General features: G+C 35.0%; 1 protein-coding gene across 9 annotated transcripts in view; it reads right to left on the bottom strand.

Annotated features, from left to right (window-relative positions):
• TDRD3 (tudor domain containing 3) overlaps positions 1-27754 on the bottom strand; it is a 173171-nt gene that overhangs the window by 41452 nt on the left and 103965 nt on the right. For all 9 annotated transcript variants that reach the window (XM_069467185.1, XM_069467176.1, XM_069467179.1 and 6 more), the window contains 5 exons: positions 27034-27105; positions 24312-24461; positions 14456-14596; positions 10068-10224; positions 8674-8799 (listed from right to left, as the gene is read on the bottom strand). In XM_069467185.1, coding sequence (XP_069323286.1) covers positions 8674-8799; positions 10068-10224; positions 14456-14596; positions 24312-24461; positions 27034-27105 — 646 coding nt within the window. The remainder of the gene's footprint in view (positions 1-8673; positions 8800-10067; positions 10225-14455; positions 14597-24311; positions 24462-27033; positions 27106-27754) is intronic.

A 27754-nucleotide genomic window follows, 5' to 3' on the forward strand; every position in this document is an offset into this window, starting at 1 on the left:
AGCAGTTATAACTGCATTTTACAGTAAAAAAAGAGGTAGAATATGTTTCCCAAGGCTAATCCTCAATTCTAAGACACCTACCTGAAGAAGTGACTGAATATTTATTAAGATCTTACTATATGCCTGACTCTACATTAAAGGTCTTTTACCTACATTATTTCATGTAATCCTCACAACCAACCCGAAAGGGCAAAATTATCATCCTTATTTTACAAGTGAAGAAACAAAGTTATGTGCCTCAATCATAGGCTTACACTAGAAAATGTTGAGGCCAGAATTAAACTGAAATCTAACTGAAGCTAAAGCCCATGATTTTTTCATTATGCCAAGATGCTTGCCCAGAGGGAAAAAACCAGAATGTAAGCAACAACATGTTAGTTACAATTTTATCACCAGCATCTGTTCATTTCTCTCCTAAGATGGAGAAAGTTCTTTCACCATCCCTGATGGGCTGAAAAATAAATTTGGATACTAGGACTGTCAGAACCCTAACCTAAAATTAATAATCTCTTTCCATTAATGCAGAAAAACTAAAACCCCTATTGACAACTGGACCAGTATTTAGAAGCTCACAAACTGGCACTTAGAATAGCATAGTGTGTGGGGTACAACTTCTGGAGAGGGACTACATAGCTTTATATGATAGATCTGCCACTTACTAGTTTTGTAACTTTGGGCAAAATATTTAAGTTTTCTGACCTCATCTTTAAGATAGGGTTAATAATAGAGCACATCTCAGAGGATAAACTAAGTTAATATATGTAAAATAGTTAGAACAGTATTACAATTATGCAAATGAACTTAATGACATCAGGAAAAAAAAACAATAATCAAACAAGGTGCTTCCCTATTTACACATTCCCATTATCATCAATCCCCACTTTTAGTTAGGATCCTTACCTTGATTTAGTTTTTTTGTTTTTTTCTTATTGAAAGCATAGCAGGAAGAATGCTTTAATAAAAACTTCTTTATTGTCATATTATAAAAGTCATAGAGAAAATTTAGATACATCAGAAAATCAAAATCATACTCTAATTCTGTTTTACACTTAAAATATACTATAAACATTCTCCAAATAATCTTCTCTACCCCCTTTAAAATTTTTCTACATTAAAAATGCTACCAAATATTTAAAAAGTTAAAAAAAAATCACACATAATTCTATCATTATAAAAATACATAGAACAAAAGTTCCACGTTCTGCCTCCAGTCACTACCAACAGTTTCAGAGGTTGTTCTTTTTTATATAATATATACCTAAATACCTATGCACATTTAAATTTTTTTTTTTTTTAAAAAAACAAGAAGGCCGGGCAAGGTGGCTCATGCCTGTAATCCTAGCACTTTGGGAGGCCGAGGCAGGTGGATCGTTTGAGCCAGGAGTTCGAGACCAGCCTGAGCAAAAGTGAGACCCCATCTCTATTAAAAAATAGAAAGAAATTGTCTGGAAACTAAAAATATATAGAAAAAAAAATTAGCTGGGCATGGTGGCGCATGCCTGTAGTCCCAGATACTCAGGAGGCTGAGGCAGAAGGATCGCTTGAGCCCAGGAGTTTGAGGTTGCTGTGAGCTAGGCTGATGCCACAGCACTCTAGCCCGGGCAACAGAGTGAGACTCTGTCTCAAAAAAACAATAAGTAAGTAAATAAATAAATAAATAAAAATTAAAAAAAAAAAAAAAAAAAGAGGAAACTAGTGCTACATCTCATGTCCTGAAATGTATTTTTTATTTTTATTTTTTTTAGAGATAGAGTCTAACTCTGCTCAGCCCAGGCTGAAGTACAGTGACATGATCAAAGCTCACTGCAACCTTGATCTCCTAGCCTCAAGCGATCCTCCCACCTCGGCCTCCCAAAAAGGTGGGATTACATGTGGGAGTCACAGTTTGAATCCAGCCTACTTTTTAAATTAACATTACCTTGGGCATCTTTTTAAGTCAATGAATAGATGTTATCTCACCCATTTCAGTATTGCATGTTTTCTTTTAATGAAGCCTACTTTAAATATTATAACATAGTAACCAAGTTGAGGGTGGGGTCCGAGTTTTACTCGGCATTGTTTTCTCCTGTGCTTAGCTACTACTACAGAATCGGGCAAATAGGTGGCACTTGCTAAATATTTGCTGAAAGAAAGACAGAATTACTGAGCGTCCCATGGTAAGATGCACGGCCTGACAGTGGCTCAACAGCCAGCACCCAGAATCATCTGAAGATTCATGCGCCCACGGGTCCAGTGCCTGGGCTGGAAAACGTAAAGACAAGGACTGCTGACTCGAGGCAGCCTCTCCATGAAGCTTGGGTGACTCACTGCACGGCTGCCTCAGAGGAGGCAACAGAGCGGCCTATTTTCACTTCCCACCTATTATTGTGCCTACCATCTTCAACCACCTGGCCTCACTGCCCTGACAAAAGGAAAATCTCAGGTGCCATGCTGTCAGAATGCTTGTAAATCCAGGGACCACAATGTCATAACAACACACACCAGAGCATTTCAAACTTCACTGTAGTGAAAGATCACAGTTTTTATTGTAGCTGTTGGTTCTTGTTTTACTTTCCAATCAGCTCTTGTAAAATGCATTAACAAATGTTGAGACATTGTCAAATTTCTAAAGGAGTTTCTAAACACTTACTCTCAAGTTCAGTACTTAATGTGTACTTGTTCATGAACCTGACAATAAGTGGCACTTATTGTCATAGACTTTTCACTATTAAGGATAACAAGTTGTTGACAAACAGAATTGGAAATAATTAATTCAAGTTAACCTTAAAGTACCATCTAGAAATTTGGGGGTAAATCTGTACTTAAAGAAAAGAATGGCATAGTAGAAAGGAATCAGCCTTATAAGAAGAAAAAGTGACAGGCCAGGAAGGTCATACGAATGGGTAGGAATAGAGAGAAAGTGACAGGTAGTGAGTAGATAGCTACCCATTCCTTCTGTCTTCTGCTGTGCTGAAAGCTTATGACTTTATTCACATAGCAAGCACTTATCCCTGGCTTGCAAATAGGCGTTCTGCCACTGATTTCAATCAATGCAGAGTAATGCTGTTTGATACAATTAGATGTAAACATACACAGTAGCCAATACATGGGTGATCCTTTCTTTTTTCTCTCTCTCTAAGCCCATGACACATCAGAGTGATCCTTTTCTTGAGGAAAGCCTTCACAAGAATATATAGACTAACACATGCATATTCTCTCACTCTTCTTGACCTAGTTTCCTTTGCCTTTCCAATTAGGCTATTACCATTACATCACATTTCCTTCATGTGGTCCTTATTCTTCAGTCTTCAAAATTCAAGCTGTATGTCTACAAGCCAAACTATGTACAGTGATTTGAAATTTGATTATAAGAAAACAAAACAAAAAGATACCTCCTACTAACTAAGACCTGCAACTTGGTGTGAACTACCCATCAACCATTAATATTATCTTTATATCTGCTAACATCTAAACATATTATTTATATCTGAATATTATATGCACTTAAAATTATTTAGTCCTGTTACCCAAGATAAATACTAATTCTTACAAAATCCAAAGAAAATAGAGTAACGGAACACCATAAGAACAGTATATGCAGTATAGTCTGAATATTATCCCACCAATGGGAAGAGTCAATGGAGCATTTTAAGCAAGTGGGTGGTAGGACAAAATTTGTGTTTTGAAAGGTCACTGACTGCAATATGGAGGATGAGATGATAAAGTTCTTCAAAGAACAGTGAAAGGTTCTAATGAGGAAGAGTAGAGGGAGTGGAGATGATAGATGATGAGTGGAGGATGCTGTTGCTGCTGCTGCTGCTGCTGCTGATGGCATGAACTGCCATATATATGGCCTATTTGCCAAACTGTGCTTAGCACTTTATATGCATTATCTAATTTGATCTTCCTCAAATCCCTACAACCCTATAATAGGTGCCATTATTATTTCCCCATTTCCTGATGAAGAAATTAAGATTTAACAGTTATGTAGCTTGCCCAAAGACATACAACTAGTAAATACCAGAGTTGTGTGTTCAGTGGTAGAATCAGTTGTATTTACCTACTCCAACACCCTGATCCCTTCTTTTGGTAACAAAAACCAATGTAACCCAACCTCATTTTTTTTTCCAGAATATTAATAAAAATGTCATTAAGAATTACATTTGATTCCAATGTAAGTACATAACATCAGAAAGTTAATGCTAAGAGAAAATTTATAAGAAAAGTAGATGTGATGAGCAATTATTTCTAATGGAATTTTTAAAAATCAGAACAAAGAAATGATAGTACCTTTTGCTCTTTTAGAGAAAATTACATAATGTGATAGGAAAGTAAGTGTGTTACTAACTTGCATTAAATTTTTCAGAAAGAATCTCATCCTTAAGGGATGTATTTTTTAAAAAACATGCCTGACAAATTAGTGTACACAGAATCTGATATGACATAATGAGTCCATAACAGGCCAAGACTTACTCAGCTAAATTTTGACTTCTAGTGGTACTAAAACTAAACAAAATCCTCAGATAGCTTATGCTGATACAAAACCTAGAGGAAAGGTTTGACTCTTGAACTACATTAGAAACAAAATTTTTTTAAATTCTAAATATACACATAACTGAATCACAATTACTTTTTCTTTTTTTCCTTCAGAGATGGGGTCTCGTTCTGTTGTCCAGGCTGGAGTGCAGTGGCACAATCAAAGCTCACTGCAACCTCAAACTCCTGGGCTCAAGCAATCCTTCTGCCTCAGCCTTCCATGTTGCTAGGACTACAAGCACACGCTGTCATGCCCAGCTAATTTTTTTAAATTTTTTGTAGAGACGAGATCTTGCTATGTTGCCCAGGCTGGTCGCAAACTCCTGGCTTCACGCAATCCTGCTACCTCTGCCTTGCAAAGTGCTGGGATTATAGGCATGACCCATTGCCCCTGGCCACAATTACTCCTTTCTATAAATTTGGGTACATAGTAGACCCAAATAATGATGTTGATGATACAAACATAAATAAAATTGTAAGATCATAACTCTCTTCATTAGCTGTCCACAAGGCATTTAACCATTAAATATTATGGAGACTCTATCCTGAAAAGCTTTCTAGATTTTCCTTAGAAAAATGTCCAACATTTTCTCCCATCAATGAAGAGTTAACTTTAGAACATAAATTTTATAGAACAATGGCCAAATTCTGAGGAAAGACCAAAGTGGAGATTCAATTTTATAAAAATAAAAGTTTATTCTGGACTTAAAAAACAGGAAATCTTAAAATGAGCTGAAAAAACAATTCAGTGACTTGCCTCAACTGTTTTATTTATTTATTTTACTATGAACCCCAGCTTACCTAAGAATACCAGCACTTAGTAGTGTGAGTTGGTTAACAAGAGAAAAAGTAACAGGATGATATCTGCAAAAGCTCCCTGCAGGCAACCACACACCAAGTTTTCCCATCAGTCCTGTTACCTTCGTTGAACCCATAAAGACAAAACCAAGAGAATATAAGAAACATCTACAAGCATAAAAATCTTCCATCTGTATACTTATTAATTTATTGTCCAGCTATTTGTATTTATGTTATTATCTATCTCTTCTGCATCATCAAAGATAGTTTAGGATCAGAAAAGCTGCCACTGAAGGAATCCGCTCCTGATTAGGCAAACATTTGAAACAATGAAACGGGAAATCAAGAAGTGTTTTCAAGTCTATCTGATTATTCTCTAGACATTCAAAACAACTAGTTGGTTTTATTTTGGCAATAAAACTTTGAAATAAAGGACTAAATATTATTAGAGGTTACAAATATGCCAGATCATATCTGATTACTATATTCAAAACTTCTGCTAAGCCCTCATATTTTGTTCAGTATTGTTTTAGTTTATACTAAGTAAATGATGAAATTCTTTTTCATAAGCATTCCTATGTCCCTTTAGTTTGTGGTTTGTTCTGTCTCATAAACTAGTAAGCTTCTTTGGGGCAAGAGCTACAAAATCAATCTATTTCTCTGAATTTTCTGAATGAGGTATTTTATTACACTTTGTATCCCTACCACTTAACACAGATCTATTACAAACAAATACTAAATAAAATACTTCATTTATAGAATGAATAATCCCTCACAATGCATACAATTGTGGTCTGACTTCAATGTCAATCCCATTTTACCCCATTTTCTACCTTGCACTCAGAAATTATTTTCTTAAAACACTAAAATAAACTTCATTGCTCTCATGTCAAAAACCCTTTCATGGCTTTGCATCACATCCAGATAAAAACCAAAACCCCTCAGGACAAAATCCTTAAGATCTGCCTCCAGCCTACCAATTTCATCTCTCTTTCTCTCCCTACTCCTGCTTCTACCACACCCTCTCAGGCACAGTGAACTGGTATTCTGATGCCTCCAAGCCTGTGAGCACAGAGCTCCCTCTACTTGGATGTCCTTCCCCCAGTACTGCTCCTTGGATTGGCTAAGTGCCATCTCCTCTGCGAAGCCTTCTGCCCATATCCTGTGTTGATTAGCTGGCCTCCTCATACAGGATGTTTGGGAAAGAATAAAAATATTACTTCCTTGAGAACAGTGATCATCAAGTGAGTCAGAAAACTCTAATGTATTAATAAGTAGAAATGGGAGGCAGATAATTTCTGGTGTTTGCATTATCACAGGAACCTGTGAATTTAGATAAAATTTAAGAGCCTGTACAAATATTTCCAACTTCTTGAATTTGGAAATTTATAAAAATCACAGGCTATATTCCTTATAAAAATTAAGGGTCTGGAATACTATTATAATTTTCATATTTTTCTCACATTCTACCTGACTCTGTCATATTAATAACAGTAATACAAATAGAACACATTCTACTAAAACAATATTCTGTATTAACAGATGTGTTCACAAATTTCTGTACCCTCAGAAGTAACTCTAACACTGATAGATTTTGAGTGCAGTACTCATTTCATGTATCTTAACTAAATTTGATACCCTTTTCCAAGTGGAATGCTAGTAACACTTCATTCTGTGAGAACTGACACATGACAGGCACAGAGGTCATAAATGAGTTACTATTTTCTGTCTTAACCTCATTATGATTTAGGAGACATTATAGGAGTCAAAAGCAAATGTACGGGGACAGGAAGATGAAAGGAAATCAAAGGAGCTCTCAGCGGGACAGTATAAACGGAGGTTGGGACAAAAATACTAATAAGCATAAGTCAGGAAGAAGTTAGATTTGAAGCAGCGTCAGAGATTCCCCTGCTGGCTTTGCAGAAGCAAACAACGTGTTGTAAATGGCCTATGAAGTGGGCCATATGGCAACCACCTGAGGGCAGCTTCTAGGAACTGTAAGCAGTCCCCTTACCAACATCAAGCAAAAAACAGAACTTCAGTCCTACATCCACAATAATTAATTGAATTCTGCTAACAACCAGTGGGCCTGTAAGAGGAACTCAATCCTCAGGCAAGATCACAGCCCCAGTGGAAATCTTGATATCAGCATGTGAGACTTTAGGCAGAGGCCCCAACTATGAGATAATAAATTTGCATTGTTTTCAGCCACCAACTTTGTAGTAATTTGTTACACAGCAACAGGAAACTAATACATCATGCTTACAAACCTAGTCTACAGCAAACATTTGTTTTCTCAAATGATACATTGCCTTTTCTATATAATTTAGCAAATAGGCTTCCATTTTCATGAAATCTGGACATTTCAAATTTGTTATAAAAGCGTTTTACCTCTGAGCTTATTTGGTTGGATTCAAAATACATCTGAAAGAGAAAGCTGAATTTGAAAGTATATTTCCTTAACCTTCTAGATCATATTTTAAAAATTTACTATTTTAAAAATATTTACCATATTATATGCTTAGAAAAAGCTACATATTTAATATACTTATTTCTCTTGTCAATATTTGTTAGTCACTAAAGTATATATTACAAAATACATCACACTGTGAAAGCATATTCACTCACTGTATAAACATTTTTATATAAGATGTAATGTGTGGAGAATGAAGAGATAGACCAATTTCACAATCAAAATGAGTTATATAATAATAAATTTTCCAAAACAATCTGTTTATGTAGCTAAACCTGTCATTTATATAGAAGTAAAGTTTGGAAAATGGTTTGGTGATATTAATCATCACACAGGGGGCAAAATAAGCTGCCATTTATATTTTCAGAATAACAACATTTTCTTCTGTGCTTTTGTCAAACAGGAAATTCATAATTTAATAAATTTATAGGCTGGGAAAAGTGGCTCACACCTGTAATCCTAGCACTCTGAGAGGCCGAGGCAGGACAACTGCTTGAGCTCAGGACTTGAGACCAGCCTCAGCAAGAGTGAGACCCCATCTCTACTACAAATAGAAAAAAATTAGCCAGGCGCGGTGGCACGTGCCTGTAGTCCCAGCTACTCGGGAGGCTGAGGCAGGAGGATCGCTTGAGCCCAGGAATTTGAGGTTGCTGTGAGTTAGGCTGACACCACGGCACTCTAGCCAGGCCAACAGAGAGAGACTCTGTCTCAAAAAAATAACAATAAAATAAATAAATTTATAAACAGACACCCACAATACAGGTTCATATTATCAGTTGCTTTATTAAACCTTTTTGTACAATTCCAAATAACGTTTTGTCTTTTAAAAAGAAATCTATAAAAAAAGAAAGAAAAAGAAAAAAGAAATCTACTTTAAGTTAGCCTACCTTCCACACTCAAATTTCCCATTTTAGATTCCAAGAAATCAAATAGTGTGCTTGGTGCTGATGGCCTTGCATTTCCCAGGTCCTCTTCATCTTCAGATCTTACTCGCCCCCTGCCTTTTCCTCTACCTTAAGATTTAAAAGCAAGAAATATATATATATATACACACACACACACACACACACACACACACACGTATTGCATATACAAAAACAAAAGGAGGAAATAAATACGCTAAAATATAATCAGCATTTTAAAATTTTAAGTAGGATTTTGTTTTTCATTTCTTTTCATATTTTTCTGTATAGTCTATACATTTTATAACAAAAAAGTTTTGTTTTGTTTGTTTTGTTTTTTAAAGAGACGAGGATTTTGCTATGTCACCCAGGGAGGATTGCAGTGGCTAATTCACAGGCCCAATCATTGTGCACTGCAGCCTTTAATTCCTGGGCTCAAGTGATCCTCCCACCTCAGCCACCTCCCAAGTAGCTGGGACTACAATGACGTGCCACCGTACCCAGCAGAAGTTTTTGGATGATTATATTAAATAGTTCCTTTAATCCTCTAAATGATCTATTCAGAAATTTGGATTTGTTTATATAAATTATCTTTTAAGGAAAAAGTCATTTTTATAAAATTTTTGCTTAATCACAGATTTTTTTATAAAGAATATGGGACTAGGACTTTAAAAATCACATAACACATTTGACCATTCTATTAAAGAAAAACCGTGAGACAGACTACGGCGCATGCCTGTAGTCCCAGCTACTCAAGAGGCTGAGGCAGGAGGATTACTTGAGCCCAGGAGTTCAAGACAAGCTTTGGCAACACCTCTACAAAATAGACCCCATCTCTTAAAAAAAAAAAAACAGAAGAAGAAGAAGAAGAAGAAGAAGAAGGAGGAGGAGGAGGAGGAGAAGGAGGAGGAGGAGGAGGAGGAGGAAGGAGGAGGAGGAGGAGGAGGAGGAGGAGGAGGAAGAAGAAGAAGAAGAAGAAGAAGAAAGAAGAAGAAGAAGAAGAAAGAAGAAGAAGACGACGACGACCAAATAAAAGTTATATTCTTATTAATTTTAAAAAGTTTATAAGTCATTTATACTAGTGGCACAATTCTAGAAATAATTATCAGAACCACTTTATATCATATTTTCTCTATTCCTCATAACAGCCCTATTAAATAGGGCATTATTAGACCCAGTTTATACAAAGATGAAGACAATGAAACTGAGAATAACCTGCAAATGTCTCTACAGTTTCCAAACTGGCATTCCTTCCATTTACCACAATATGTTAAATAAACTTATAGCCCTCACAGCAATAAAATCCAGCCTCTATCAATAACATATGTTCCTCTGAAAAGCAAACAATATTATCTGGCACATTGTTTAATAAATTATACCTCTCAGAGGTGGACCCATAACAGGTTTCTGTTTATTGCTGTTAAGAAGTACATTTAATGCTGCTTCTAAGTTGTTGCCATTATCCATAAGAGCTTGCCTCGATGCTTCCTTACTGAAGCCCATTTCTGTTATGTGCTTCAGAGCCTTCTCATCAACCTGTAAGGAACAGAGAGAAAACCTATGCTGATAGCCCATAAATAAAGCAAGGTATAAGTTTTTAACTATTCACTGTCTTTTAACTAAAAATTACATCTCATACTCATGGAAAGAAAATATCATACTAATACAACATTCACTTGCTGTTTTCTTCACACCAATAGTCAAGGAAGAATCTGTATGATATGTCGGTTTGTATGCCTTGAGTACACTCTGACTTCACAAGTATTATTGCAAATGCAAAACCAAAAAGAAAATTTTATGATATGTTACAGGAAGGCCTTTGAAAGTAATATCAACAGTGAAAATTACCTAATGAAAATTTTTCATGGCAAAAAATGGAAAGAATTTGATATTTCTCCATCCTAGAAAGGAAATGTAATTTGTATAGCACCTATCCAAAAATGCAAAGTATAAATTGAACCTAACAAAATGGTACCACTCAGTAGTTCTGGGATATTTTTACTCTCCATTCCTTCAGTATTCTACTCTATATTCATTAGCAATACTATCTATGAAGCTTTGGCAGCTGTACTCCAAATAGGAAAGTCTACTTTATACGTGCCAGAATCCAAATCTTGAAAAATCTAGACTTGAGTAAATTCACAAACCATTTAATTAGTATAAACATATCCCATAAAGACATTTCTTGAACCAAAGCCAGCCAAGGAAAACTTTAACTTTTGTACATCTAAAAGTTAACATGGATAGATGCTTTAAATTAGCCCACGCATGGCATGCAAGTTGCAGACACCCATTCTGATGTCCATTCAGACACTGATAAAAGCACAGTACTTTTTTCCAAACCCTGTGTCACAGAATCCTTCTAAACACAGTAGCTACTACCAACAGATCAGAGTTGAGAGAAAATCTACTTACCATCCTTGCTATAGATATGCTAAAGTAAATAGCTGGACATCAAAACTATTATTCACCTTTCTTATTCAAAAACTAATCTGAACATAAAAAAATAATCAAACCTTCCCTAAACCTTTCCCTCTCCAAATTGTCTTCCAAATAAATATGTAATTAAGAATATTGTCCCATATGTAGAACTTGACCAAAAAATACTTTCAAGGATCCATTAACATGCAACCTGCTTCTTGGTATAACTTATTTTGCCTTTCCCATTGACCAGATTGCAGGTTAACCAAACTCCCGATCACAGGTATTGGCAAGGCCAAGCTATTTCTGATGGTTCTAGGGGAGAATCCTTCCTTGACTCTTCTCTAGCTTCTCTTTTTTGCTGACAATCCTTGTCATGTAGATGCATCACTCCATTTTCTCCCTAGGTGTCTTCGAGTCATCTTACCTCTGTATATGTGTCCGTCTTTGTGTCCAAATTACCCCTCTTAATAAGGAGACCGGTTATGTTGGATTAGGGCCCATCCTTATGACTTCAAAAAGATTTGTTCAAGTCCTAACCCCCAGTACCTCAGAATGTGGCCTTATTTGGAAATAGTGTCCACAGAGGTAATTAAATTAAAAAGAGGTCATATTTTTGTCAGACACAGAATTCTTGGTTGAGTTTTATTTCCTTCAGTAGTTTAAATATATCCTTATATTTTTTTAATATTTCCTCATATTTCCTTCAGTACTTTGAATATATCATTCCACTGCCTTCTGACCTCCATAGTTTCAAATAAGAAATTGGCTGTTAATCTCATTCAAGAGCCCTTGTACTTGATGAGCCACTTCTCTCTCAATGCTTTCAAGATTTCTCTTGAAACAACTTGCTTATAAAACGTGTCTTGATCTGAATCTTGAGTTTATCCTACTTGGTATTCACCAAGTTTCTTGGGTTTGCAGATTCATGTCTTTCATCAAAGTTGGGAATTTGGGACCATTATTTTTTCAAATATTTTTTCTGCCCCTTTCTCTGTCTCTTTTCCCATTGGGAATCCAATAATACATATATTGGTACCTTTGATGGTATCACATAGGTCCGTTAAGCTCTGTTCATTTTTCTTCATTCTTTTCTCTTATTACCATTCAGACTGGGCAATTTCAATTCCCGTATCTTCAAGTTTGCTGATTCTTTCTTCTGTCACATTAGAAATCTAATCTGCTGTTGAACCCATCTAGTGAAGTTTTTAATTCCCCTTATTATACCTTTTAGCTCCAGAATATCTATTTGGTTTCTTTTTATAATTTCTCTTTATTGATATTTTCTACTGTTCATACAGTGTTCTCCTGGTTTCCTTTAGTTATTTGTCAGTGGTTTTCTTCAGACCTTTGAGCATATTCAAGACAGTTAATCTAAAGTCTCTGTCTAGGAAGTCCCACGGCTGGGTTTCTTCACAGATGATTTCCATAGATTTGTTTCCTGGGAATGGGACAAACTTTCCTGTTTCTTTGTTCGCTTTTCAATTTTTTGTTGAGAACCGGACATTCTGAATACTGTACTTTGGTAACTGGAAATCAGATTCTTTCTCCTCCCCAAGTATTGCTGTTGTTGCTTGACAAAGTCTATAGTCATCAATATGTCTAGTGACTTTTCTAAAATTTTTTTTGCAAGAAATATATTCTTTGTGATGTGTGACCACTGAAGTCTTTGTTCCATCATCTCTGTGGTCAGCCATTGACCTGCGTCTTTCTTCATCATTCATTTCTTCACCGTGGATGCTACAAGTATTTGACTAGGCCCGAGAGTTCTAAAATAGTTGCTTCAGACAATGTTTGCCAGCTCAATAGTTGCGTTAGTGGAGGGGCTGATTCCTGGAGCTTTCTACTCCACTATCTTTGCGATGTCGTTCCCTTCATATGTTTTTAATCCTCACAACACCCCCAATCTGCTAATCTTCTCTGGTGTTCTTTGTCAAGACATCCCCAGACAATTGTTCTCAAACTTCTTGAGTTAGGGACCATGCCTTTTTCAGCTTACTGTATCCACTCTCCATTGCTATTTAACCCCCCCTTTTTTTTAATTAAAAAACAAAAACAAAAAACAAACAGATGGCCTCTTCAAGGAAGAGATAGCCTGCCCCATAGTTATAAACCCATTCCTCCTTACCAGTGATTGATGTAGAAGTAGGCATGTCACCTAGTTCTAGTCAATGAGAGAGAAATGAAAACTTGCTAGAGATTTCAGAAAAGATTTTCTTCTGTGATAAAATATACCTACACCAAGAAAAATTCCTCCCTTTCTTTCCTGCCTTGAACTTTTTCTGTGAAAATTTAGCTTGTGGAGAATCCTGTAATCCTGAGCAGAAAGCCAAGAAATCATGGAGAAACCCACAAAAATCTCTAATATTGTTACACTGCTGAATTTTTCAACCTTTGTAACCATCTTCCTCTGGACTTGTTTTTATATGAGATAATAAACCCCTATGGTTTAAGCTAGTCTTAGGTATTCTGTACCCTACAGACAAAATCAACCAAAGTCATTCAACTTCTAAAGGCAGAGGAAAATGAATTCTTGCCAACTCTCTCAGATCTGAGGACACTGCAGCATACCAGAAATAACTTTGACTCCTTTTCATTTATCTTAAAAATTCTGGCTGGGTATGGTGGCTCACACCTGTAATCCTAGCACTCTGGGAGGCCAAGGCAGGAGGATTGCTTGAGGTCAGGAGTTTGAGTCCAGCCTGAGCAAGGGTGAAACCCCATCTCTACTAAAAATAGAAAAAATTAGCCTGGCGTGGTGGTGTATGCCTATAGTCCCAGCTACTCTGGAGGCTGAGGCAGGAGGACTGCTTGAGCTCAGTAGTTGGGGTTGCTGTGAGCTAGGCTGACACCACAGCACTCTAGCCCAGGTGACAGAGTAATACTCTGTCACAAAAAAAGAAAAAAAATTCAGACATATTTTGCAATTGAGTTCATAATATACATGTGCTTGTTTTAATATATTCTTCCCAAAGAGCAATAGAAAACAAAACAAAATCACTTTAGCGAAAATTTGAGACAAGATGTGGGGGAAAGGGGAGAAAGGCAGAAAACTGTATGTTTTTGATGTATCATTTTTTGATGACTTTTTATTAACCCATGCCAAAGACATTATTCAGACATTAGCAATTTAAGTGAAATAGAAGTTTCAAGTAAATTATTTTTCAAACAATCCAAATTTTTCATGAGTTAATTGTAATCTTTAACAAAAGCCACCTTAGAGTTGTAACATCTATCCATGTTGCACTGAACAAAGCCAGTGGTGTTTGTGAGAACAAAATAAAAGGATCATTGAGATTATTAAAAGAAGAACACATTAACTTTGCGCTTGATTCTTTAGCCTTACCAGTTCTCTATAAACACCTTCATGTTTCCCCTCTGATTTGGTTGACTTTTCTTTCGGTAAAACTTCCCTATTTCGATTTCCAGCAGCACTCATGTTGAGATTACCTCTAGCACCACCACCACCTCCTCCAAATGTCTTGGTCTTTAAATAAGAGAAACATAAAAGAGATGTAAGTAAACAGAATTCAAAAATAGCCCTAAAAACTAAGCTATGACTAAACACATCTAGCAAAACTGAATTGTAAGTTTCTTAATTATGTTTTACATGAAAAAATGAAATGTTAACTTATAAACAGCACAAATATCTACTGGCCATAATCTCTTCTTTTCACAAGTCCAGGCCAAGCAATAAAAAAATTTACATGATTATAACATCTCCAACGCAAGTCATCAAAATAAACTTAAGTGTACAAAAATGTAGAAAAAAATAAAATAATACAACCATTATGGAGATTAGTTGCCAAAATGACTCTAGGTTAAAACACTTGACTGGTGTCTTGAGTCCTGGGTTCTAAATCCAGCTACCAAAGTTATCCTTAGGAAGGCACTAAACCTAAGAATCAGTTAAATTATGTCCATGGTCCAGTAATATCCCATAATCTTAAAAAGTAAACCAAAAATACAAATTTAAACAGATTAAAACTCTCATTACTAACTTTTTTATGTATATTAATCACTTAATAATGTTATTTCTTACCAATTACATATAAAAGCTTTAAGTCCACATTTCTTATTTTGTCTGTCTTATTTGAATAACTAAATATGTAATTAAATTTGATTTGATCTCATTTTTATTTTTAGCAAAACTATTGCTAAAAGACTAGAACATAAAAAAATGTTGGTTTGGAAAGATACAAATCCTTGACTAAAAACATCCCACAGTCGTTACTTATACAATATCAAATTAAACATCTGTTTATATAATATTTTATAGTTCTAATAGATCTAATATAAGAGGTAAAATCTGATTTTTTATGAGAGATAATGACTGGTATTTTAAAATGCATTTTACAATGATTACAGTAAAAAAAAAAATCACTGAGAAATTATTTTAAATCAGATGAAAATATAAAGTAGAACCTGAAACATAGAAAAATGATGTTAGAAAGGCATTAATGGATAACACATTCAGTATCTCCATTAGGTAGCTAATATACCACAATATTTAAATTTAATTCAAATCAAAATTAAAAGACCAAAGACAAGACTCATTACTGGATTCATTCAATTTTTGGTTTATGGAATCCCAGCAAAAAATATATTTGAAATGTTCTCATAGTCATTATTTGTATAACTATAAAAATGTGTTTATATTAATGTTATACAAAATTTCTTAGACTGGGAGGCAATGTAGCATAGTTAAGAACACAGGCTTTGGAGCTAGACAACACTGGGACTAATCTTGGCTCAGCCATTTACTAGCTCCTAACCTCAGGCAAGTCACTTAATTTCAACATTCCACTGAGTCTCAGGTTTTTCATCCTTAAAACAAGGATGAGAAAACCTACCTCACTGGGATATTGTGAGGATTAAATGACATCATTGATATAAAGTGAGTATCTTGGTAACTGGCACATGGCAAACACTCAATAACAGATGACAATTACTATTTTGGTTAATATACTAGAACATAGTTACCTGAAAGGTCTGGAGCCTGACCTGTTCCAAATTTAACATATTTCCGGAATTTACATTCCGTAACTCCAAAAGTGCTTTTTCTTTTGGTGCCAGTGAAATAGTCCCATCTTCTGGATGCATTTCCTTATTATTTTCTTTCCATTTTATGGATTAAGGAATAGGATAAATAGCTTTTTCAGAATTGCTTTTCACTGCTATAAAACAGTTGTTACTCACTAAAAATATAAATATCTGGAACCATCACAACTTAAACATTACCCATAAGGTAACCAGTGTTGCCCTTTGTGAGCTACATCATCTTGTTCATATTATGTGAATCAAGCATCCATGACATTATCATGACTGAGAAACTCTAGCTGGCCCTTAATGCTGCCAACTAGCAATCTTACTATTTCTCTAGCCCATTCATATTCCCAGTCTTCTAGATCACTATCACATTCTCCTCACTTCTCCAGCCTCCAACACCTTCTCCCCCATTGTCACTGTTGACCTTGCTTACTACCTTACTAAAAAAACTGATATGATTATTAAAGAACTTGCACAGATTTTTGCCACATCAACTCACATACTGGTATCTGCAGTTATACTTTATCTTAATACCATATATTTTATCTTACCACCATATACATGTTAAGAAGAATGTGGAAGAAGTAAATGAATCTCCTTGATTCTATATTAATTCTCAGTCCTCATCATATATAACTTTTCAACTACCTTTAATAAGTTTAACATCCCCTCCTCCATGATATATTTTCTACAATCTCTTATTTTTATCCTATGTTACTGGTCACAGGTTGGCTGGCTCAACCTCTTCCATCTAACCTCTAAGGTTAAAATGCTACAGAATTCATTCCTTACCCTTTTCTATTCTCTATCAACACTCGTTCTTTTGGTGATCTCATTTGACCTCATGATTTTAAATATCAGTTATATGCATATAACTCTCAACTGCATGTATCTATTCCAAAGCTTACTCTTCAGTCTTACTGCCTATTAAACATTACTACATGCATGTCTGATAGGCACCTCAATAGTCATATGTTTAAAATGAAGTACCAGATCTTCCTCTCTTCACACCTGCTCCACTCCAGTCTTCTCGTTTCAAGGTAAGCAACTGTAACCTGCCAATTAATTTCTCAGGGTAAAGCTTTCAGAGTCATTCTTAATACTTCATCTTCTCTCACACCCTATATCCAATTAGAGAAATCCTGATGGCTCTACTTTCAAAATTCCAGAATCTCACTACTTTGTACCACCTACACACCTGCTATCTTTGTCCAAGCCACCATCATTTTTTTTCCTGGATTACGTCCATAATCTCCTAACTTGTCAGATTTCATTTTCCTTCTCTACAATCCAGTCTGAATGTAGCAGCCAGAATTAGCCTTTTAAAATATAGGACAGCTGATGTTATTGCTGTCCTTAAAGCATTCCAAAGGCTCCCCCATTTCTCTCTGAATGAAGTCCAATGTCTTTACAATGGCTTTAGGGCCCTACATAAACTGACCTCCATTATCTCTCTTGACCTTATCTTCTACTAATTGTCCCCTTGCTCTCTCTGCTTGCACTGGCCACCTTGCTGTTCCTTGAACATATGCTCCAGCTTTAGAGCCTTTGTCATGGCTTTTCCTTCTTCCTAAGACACTCTTCCTCAGATAACCAAGTAGCTAATTCTCTTGCCTCCTCAAGTCTTGACTCAAATTTTACTATATTGATGCCTAAGCAGACTACTATACTTAAAACTGCAATCTGCAACTTACTTATTTAGTATGTTTATATCACTTATAGGTCTACATTACATATAGATTTAGTCCTAGAATTGTCACTTGGTAACCTTGGACAAGTCCCAAGTTTGTTAGTTAGTTGTGAGCCTCCATTAACTCTCATATATAAATTGAGAAGTTTTGATGTCCATTTCAGTTCTAAAAAACTATGATTCTTTAATGATCATATATTCATGGGAGAATATAATGTGATCAATGATGATTTAAAAAAAAAAAGCACATTACAACATATTAACTATACTCCAATAAATAGACAGCTGTAACCACATCAAACAAAACCCTTGGGAGGAAAGTCTATTTGAAATAAATGTAAATCAAAAGAACAACTTTTACAATCATTAAGAAATATATATTCCCAATATCTTCTTCTGAAATGCCATAATTTTAATATATTTTTGGGAAAAAATAAATATATTTCATGTACACTATATAAAATGCATTAATTTAAGATATGTTAAAAATGAATTTTTAAATGTGCCTCAGAAGCAATATTGAAGAAGAGCAAGAGTCATGTTTATTGAGAGATTTGAGCAAGTGTGTCATGATCTATGCCAGATAGCAATAGTATTAGTTCTAAATGTTTTAAAGATTATTAATTTTAATTCTCACATATGAAGTAGTTACCATTATCCTCCCCAAGTTTCATAGATGAGGAAAAATGGGATACAAAAAGCTAAGTAACCTGTCCAAGGTTGTCAGCAGGATATATTTGCAGGCTGTGATCCCAGAGCTTGGCTTTTGGCCCCTGCACTAGACTGATGATAGAAAGACACTGCAGGAAGAACAACCAAAATGCAAGCAGGCTACTAGTAAGCATTCAAAATTAAATAGGAAAGCAGTTGTCACCTAAGCTTCATTACTCTGAATAAAGGAAACTATTTCAATCTTATGACATGTAAAATTTCCTATTACAGTCCATAGAAATCAATAAATAACCAGAGAAACACCTATTCCAAATAAGCAAGAAATTCAAGACAAAAGAGAAACTATGCCTGTCAATAGCATAAGAGGGAAGGTCTGTCATTTCAGAACATTAATCTGGGCACAGATTTTTTTGGATAAGACCTCAAAAGCACAGGCAACAAAAATAAGAAGACAAATAGAATTATAACAAACTAAAAAGCTTCAACACAGCAAAGGAAACAAATAACAGAGTGAAGCAACAACCTACAGAACAGGAGAAAATATCTGCAAATTATCCATTCAACAAGGGACTAATATCCAGAATATACAAGAAACTGAAACAACTCAACAGCAAAACAAAAAACTCAATTAAAAAATGGCCAAAGGATCTGAATAGACATTTCTCAAAAGAAGATGTAAAATTGGCTAACAGGCACATGAAAAAATGCTCAATATCACTAATAATCAGGGAAATGCAAATCCAAACCACAATGAGATATTATTTTTATAGTTAGTATTATAAATTGGGAATTATAAAATGGCAATAAATCAAAAAGACAAAAAAAAAAACAAAAAAATACTGGCGAGGATGCAGAGAAAGGGGAACTCTTACACACTGTTGGTGGGAATATAAATTAGAACTGCCATTATGTAAAACAGTATAGAGGTTCCTCAAAAAATTAAAAATAGAAATACCATATAGCTCCAGCAATCTTACTGCTGGTTATATTTCCAAAGGAAAGGAAGTCAGTATGTCAAAGACACCTGCACTTCCACGTTTACCGCAGCACTATTCACAACAGCCAAATTACGGAATCAAAGTGTCGATCAGCAGATGAATGGATATACAGTCGTCTCTCAGTATCCATGGGGGACTGGTTCTAGGATCCCCCTCAGATACCAAAATCCACAGCTCCTCAAGTCCCTTATATAAAATGGTGCAGTATTTGCATATAACCTATGCACATCCTCCTATATACTTTAAATTGGCTCTAGATTACTTTTAATATCCAACACAATGTAAATGCTAAGAAAATAGCTATTATACTGTGTTAGGGAATAATGACAAGGAAAAAAGTGTGTACACATTCAATACAGACACAACCATCCTTTTCTTTTTTCCGAATATTTTCAGTCTATGGTGAGTTGAATCCATAAATGTGGAATCCACAGATACAGAAGGCCAATTATATACACACAATGGATTATTATTCAGCCATTAAAAAGAATAAAATCTTGTCATTTGTGGCAACTTGGATAAAACTAGAGTACAGTATGTTAAGTGAAAAAAGCCAGAAACCAAAAGACAAATACCACATGATCTCATTCATATGTGGGAGCTAAAAACGATCTCATAGAAGTAAAGAGTAAAACAGTGGTTAGCAGCAAGTGAAGAGGGTAAGGGGGAAGGAGGGACAGGGAGAGGTTGGTCAATGGGTACAAAATTAGACGGGAGGAATAAATTCTAGTGTTTTATAACATAGCAGGGTGAATATAGTTAATAATAAATTATTATATATTTCAAAAGAGCTAGACAAGAGAATTTTCAGTGTTCCTAATACAAAGACATGATACAAAAGTAAAATCTCTAATAACCTCCATTAGGAACATGAAAGGAGAAATCACAACCGATGCTACAGAGATACAAGATATCATCTATGAATTCTACAAAAATCTTTATGCACACAAACTGGAGAACGTGGAGGAAATGAACAAATTTTTAGAAACACATAGTCTTCCCAGGCTCAACCAGGAAGAAATAGAGTACCTGAACAGACCAATATCAAGAACTGAAATCGAAACAGCAATAAAAAACCTTCCCAAAAAGAAAAGCCCTGGTCCAGATGGGTTCACACCTGAATTTTACCATACATACAAAGAAGAACTGGTGCCCATCCTACATAAACTATTCTCCAATATTGAGAAGGATGGAGTTCTCCCTAACACGTTCTACCAAGCCAATATAACATTAATACCAAAACCTGGAAAGGACACAACAAAAATAGAGAACTACGGACCAATTTCCCTCATGAATATAGATGCAAAAATTTTCAATAAAATACTAGCAAATCGAATCCAAGTACTTATCAAAAAAGTAATCCACCACGACCAAGTGGGCTTCATCCCCGAGATGCAGGGGTGGTTCAACATACGTAAATCTATAAATGTAATTCACCACATAAATAGAAGCAAAAACAAAAACCATATGATACTCTCATTAGATGCAGAAAAAGCATTTGACAAAATTCAACACCCTTTTATGATAAAAACGCTTAACAAAATAGGCATTGATGGAACCTACCTAAAAATGATACAAGCCATATATGACAAACCCACAGCCAACATCATACTGAATGGGGAAAAACTGAAAGCACTCCCACTTAGAACTGGAACCAGACAGGGCTGCCCATTGTCTCCATTACTTTTCAACATAGTATTGGAAGTCCTTGCGAGAGCTATCAGGCAAGAGAGCAGAATCAAGGGAGTCCAAATAGGGAAGGAAGAGATCAAACTCTCACTTTTTGCTGATGATATGATGTTATATCTGGAAAACCCCCAGGATTCAACCAAGAGACTCCTGGAATTGATTAACGAATACAGCAAAGTCTCAGGCTACAAAATTAATATACACAAATCAGAGGCATTTATATATGCCAATAACAGTCAATCGGAAAACCAAATTAAAGACTCAATACCCTTCAAAATAGCAACAAAGAAAATAAAATATCTAGGTATATATCTAACTAAAGAGGTAAAGGACCTCTATAAGGAAAACTATGAAACACTGAGAAAAGAAATAGCAGAACTTGCAAATAGATGGAAAAATATACCATGCTCGTGGATCGGAAGAATCAACATTGTTAAAATGTCTATACTACCCAAAGTGATCTACAGATTCAATGCAATCCCTATTAAATTACCAACATCATTCTTTACAGACATAGAGAAAATAATCATACACTTTGTATGGAATCAAAGAAGACCCCGTATAGCAAAAGCAATTTTAAGCAACAAAAACAAAATGGGAGGTATTAATTTGCCAGACCTCAAACTATACTACAAGGCCGTGGTTCTTAAAACAGCTTGGTATTGGCACAAGTGCAGGGACACAGACCAGTGGAACACAACAGAAAATCCAAATATAGAACCATCCTCATATAGTCACCTAATTTTCGACAAAGCGGGAAAGAATATACTCTGGGGACAAGAATCCCTATTCAACAAATGGTGCTGGGAGAATTGGTTAGCCACTTGTAGAAGACTGAAACAGGACCCACAGCTTTCACCTCTCACAAAAATCAAATCACGGTGGATAACAGACTTAAACCTTAGGCGTGATACAATCAGAATTCTAGAAGAAAATGTAGGAAAGACTCTTACAGACATTGGCCTAGGCAAAGAATTTATGAAGAAGACCCCCAAGGCAATCACAGCAGCAACAAAAATAAATGAATGGGACATGATGAAATTAAAAAGCTTCTGCACAGCCAAAGAAACAGTCCAGAGAATAAACAGACCACCTACAGAATGGGAAAAAATTTTTGCATACTACACATCAGATAAAGGACTGATAACAAGAATCTATTTAGAACTCAGGAAAATCAGCAAGAAAAAATCAAGCAACCCTATCAAAAAGTGGGCAAAGGACATGAATAGAAATTTTTCAAAAGAAGATATAAAAATGGCTAACAAACATATGAAAAAGTGTTCAACATCTCTAATCATCAGGGAAATGCAAATCAAAACCACAATGAGATATCACTTAACCCCAGTGAGAATGGCCTTTATCAAAAAAACCCAAAACAACACATGTTGGCGTGGGTGTGGAGAGACAGGAACACTAATACACTGCTGGTGGGACTGCAAACTAGTGCAACCTCTGTGGAAAGCATTATGGAGGTATCTTAAACAGATTCAAGTAGACCTGCCATTTGACCCAGCAATCCCATTACTGGGCATATACCCAAAGGAAAAAAGGTCATTCTGTAACAAAGGCACGTGTACCCAAATGTTTATAGCAGCACAATTCACAATAGCAAAGATGTGGGAACAACCCAAATGCCCATCAATACATGATTGGATTAGTAAGCTGTGGTATATGTATACCATGGAATACTACTCAGCTATAAGGAATGATGAAGATACAACATCTCTATGGTTCTCCTGGAGAGAGTTGGAACCCATTATATTAAGTGAAGTATCCCAAGAATGGAAAAACAAGCATCACATGTACTCACCAGAAAATTGGTTTCCTTGATCATCACCTAAATACAAATCTGGAAACGACACCAATTGGACATCAGACTGAGGTGGGGGGTGGGGGAGGGGATGGGGGTATGCCTACACAATGAGTGCATTGCGCACCGTTTGGGGAGTGGTAACACTTGAAGGTGCTGACTCGGGAAAGGGGGGATGGGGAAAAAAATATGAAACTATTGTTTTTAACTTGCACTGTTCACTTAATAATTTATCATGAATATTTCCCATATTATTTCATATCATTGTACAAGAAATAATGTATACATTATGAGGACATACTGTATCTAACAAGATATATTGTTACACTCTTTGATTCTGTAAAATTAAATAAAAAAAAAAAAAATATTTTTGATCCACAGTTGGTTGAATCCATGGATACAGAACCCATGGATATAGAGGGCATACTGTATTACATATTTACATAGTTGTATGTACTATACTTCTATACAACTGGCAGTGCAGTAGGTTTGTTTACACCAGTATCATCACAAACACATGAGTAATGCATTGTGCTATGACTTTACGATGGCTACATCACTAGGCAATAAAAATTTTTCAGCTCCTTAAAAAAAAAAAAAAAAAAAAAACAAAGACATGATAAATGTTTGAGGTGATGGATATAAAAATTACCCTCATTTCATCATTATACATTGTATACATGTATTGCTATCACATGTACCCCACAAATATATATAATTATTTGTCAATTTTTAAAAAGGAGTGTTTGTGTGTGTAGATACACATATACTCCAAAGATAAAAATTATTTTTACTATACATTAAATATAATTAAGAATAAAACTAACAAAAATGTTAATAACAGACCAGTGACTTATCCTCTTATTTTTACTCATTCCTCAGAAGTTGCTATTTCTCAGAAGTTGCTTTTATAGAGAAAAATTATCCACAAAAAGTGACAATTAGCCCAACTACTAACAGGAAGCCCTATGCCAGAATTAAAAAAAGTTCTGTTCAATTGTTACATCATTAAGAAGAAAAAGAAGAGAGAAGGAAAAAGGGATAATTTGCTAGCCAGAGTAACTTACTGGAACTGTCATGGAGATTTGGAAAAAAAGCATATTAATAAAATATGTAAGTTTAAGACACCATAAAGTAGCAGGGCATTTTCTACTTATGGAATATGCAAGAAGGATAACATCAAGGATTTGCCTAATTAGTTATCTTATGTGAAAAGACAATAATGATCATGAGTAATCTAAATAGAACATAATAATAAGAAATCAGACAATTTTACAATGATTTAATTTCTTACTTCTTTGCTCTTTGCAACTTCTGCAATAGCAGCAGTTCTTTGTTTTTCAAATTCATCATTATCATTTGTAGGTTTGACAGGCATTGTAACTTGCAATGTCTTTCTTCGATCAAGTTCTCTGCTATCCACTTGAACATGAGATACACACTTCTAATAAAATAAATAAAAATAAGTTAATTCAGTAGTTCCAAAAGAGATTCTAGTTTTCATTAAAAAGTAACACTTCTGAAAAAAAAAAAAAAGATTATATCCGTGACAATATCTGAGAGCCCACAAAACTACAATTCTATCCCATATACTTAAAAATAAAAGTAGAAAACTGAATAAAGTAACTTTTACATAAATGTAACTAGTAAATAAAATTAAAAGCTATACAAATATATAGCCATCTAAACCAGGGCACATATTTAAAATATATATTGGACTAAGAGATCTAAGTTTCATTTTAGGATAGTAACTTAAAATAATTTTTAGATTTCAAACAGTCTAGACTAATGCACAATAATAGGTAAATTTGGTTTTGCACTTAAGAGCTTAATTTCCACATTATGCCACAATATCCATATGCGGGTTGGGTAGTACAGTTATTTTAACATGTAAAAAGATCTGTCTGTGCTCATAAACCAAAGGCTAAAAAAATGCCCTTTCCCGCATCAGGCTACAAAGTTTTTGATTTTTGTCTCATAAAATAAATTAAGAAAGGCATCACTGCCTAAAAAATAAGCCCTAAATTTTGGTCTCCATTCCAATCCTACCAGTAAAAATGCTATAAAATGAATCTTTTCTCAACTCATTAATAAAAATGAGGAGGAGGAGCTCTTCTCAAACAAGTGTATTACACAAATATAGTACATTTTCATCAATATAAATATATCATTGATATCAACACACAGCCCATGTACAAGGCTGTGATACGCTGCATAAGAATTTTTCAGAATGAACTTTATAAACAAATATTATTTCAACTTTTATTACACTTGCTAACTCAAAAAAAGCCATACAACACACTTTAAATTCTTAAGAATAATTAGATCATAAGTCTCTCTGGGGAAAAAAAGTTGACTTTATGTATTAAGCAATTTATGAAAGAGAAATATTATCACCAAAATGTTAAGGGGATAGTAAATTCTCACAAATATATCATTTATTATTTTCAAATATGTTATTAGAATGTTTGTATTCTATTTTCCTTCTGGGGGATTTTATTACACTGGGAGAATATCAATCATTAACATGGATCACACTATAGGACTTCATACCTCCTTTCATCTTGACTGTCTCTTGTTCCAAAACACAGTAAAAAAAAAAAAAAATCAACATTTTTAAAAATACTTTCAAAATAGGCATAATACAAAGATGACTTTAATTTTGAGTAGACCTTACAAAAAAGTTTTTGAAGAGGATGCCAGTCAACTGATCCTACCCATTTATATTCTTATAAATTAGACATCATTTTTAACCAAAAATTTAAAATACACACACACACACACACACACACACACTAAGCCTTGTTATCAAAATGTAGATCTGTTTCCTACCTGTTTTTGGCTGCTAATTTTTTGAGACAGGGTCTCACTTTATTGGCTGGGATAAAGTGCAATATCATCATCAGAGCTCACTGAAATCTCAAACTCCTGAGCTCAAGCAATCCTCCCGCCCCAGCCTCCCAAGTAGCTGGTACTACAGGCACCTGTCATGAAGCCCAGCTAATTTTTTGTAGAGAGATGGGGTTTCACTATGTCGCCCAGGCTGGTTTCGAACTCCTGGCCTCAAGCAATCCTCCCACCTCGGCCTCCCAAAGTGTCAGGATTATAGACATGAGCCATTGTACCCAGCTTGTTTTCTACCTGTTATGTCCCCAACTCATTGTCACTCTTAGCCAGCACTCTTGAAGAAAATTAAAGAGCAAATGCAAGACGGATTACCAATAGCTAAATTCTGGGGCCATCATCAAGTGAAGAGCAAGCTACCACAGGGATTTTCTTAGAATTGTCACAGATAAAGCAAGAAAAGGCTGGAGGACATTGTTACAAATGCAATTTAATGCTGAGGACAGCCAGGAAGACATAAATGACACTGACCAGCTGAGGAGCTACCTCAATGTAGCACTTTGTAGCAAGGGGAATTAAAAAATAAGGAGTAGACAGAAAATTTTTAGTTTATGTTCAGAGCTGCCTAGTTAAATAGGAAGATATCAACTGGAAATAAAATTAATACCTATTCCTGTCTGAGATAGGTATTTGAAATGAGGAAGAAGAACAGAATCTTGGAAGGAACAATGGGAAAAGCAGGCTCTCCTCAAGCACAATGATGCTCTTCAATGACTCTGGTGTTCTCACCTGTCTGATCACTCTGTGCAGCTTTACTTTTCTCTGCCCCTCTTACGTTTTTAATGAAAATGAGAAATTATGGCACATTTTTGTCTTCTTACTTTTGAATTTCCCTTAAAAAATAAAACCCCATCCTATCTTAATTATTTATAAGTTGCTCTTCAGATATGGCTCTTAATTGCTTCAATCTTTGGGTTAATAGCTCCTGAGAACACTGACAATTTAATTACAGTAAAGAAAAAAAATACAAAATTATTAACTTCCTTGAACTTCATATTTCCATATAACTCTCTGACCTCTAAATAAATAGTTCAGCACAAAACACAGTTTGAATACAAATGAAAAATACTTTTTCCTGATTTAAATTTATCTGCCAACATGAAAGTCATTACCTGTCCAAAAGGCACAAAAGGAGGTGGTCCACCTTCAGTTCCAATATTGCTTCTATTGTGTTTTGATAAGCTCTGTGAAAAAAAATTCAGTTATAAAACAGAAATTATACATAAAAAATACATTTGCAACATTGATAACGTAACAGGGATCTACTTCTTTGAGTAGATTCTTACAAAAAACGGGGGGGAGGAAAGGCCTTCTATAAATTATTTCAAACTACATAAAATATTTTATTCCTCATTTCAATAATTATGGAAAGGCTCTCCCCCCATCTCCCCTTACCAAAACACATATTCACTTATAATTTTCAGAAATATTTATCTTTGAATTTGCTACTTGTTGAAGAGGACTGCTTTCTCCTTCAACAAGTAGCAAATTCAAAGATAACAAACTTTGGTAACAAGAATTCCATTTTAAAGCATATTAAAACTATAACCTAACAGACAAATATTACCTGGAAATTACCTTTAAAATAAAGTTTTTAGACATAAAATTTATTAGCAAACAACATACTAAAAATGTAATTTCTAATTATTAATATGTAAAGAGAGCAAGTTGTTACAGTTTCAATTACAGTAAAATGTTCTTAATTATTTGTTTTTAATTTTTTTTTTTAATGGTCAAGTGAAGCAGTGGGAGTGGAGAAGGAACAAAGGAATCTGTAACTGGTTGTGATCAATTAATTGTAAACACCACTGCACTCAGACCAACCTTAATAAT

Source organism: Eulemur rufifrons, chromosome 4 (assembly GCF_041146395.1).
Source record: "Eulemur rufifrons isolate Redbay chromosome 4, OSU_ERuf_1, whole genome shotgun sequence".
Taxonomy (NCBI): Eukaryota; Metazoa; Chordata; class Mammalia; order Primates; family Lemuridae; genus Eulemur; species Eulemur rufifrons.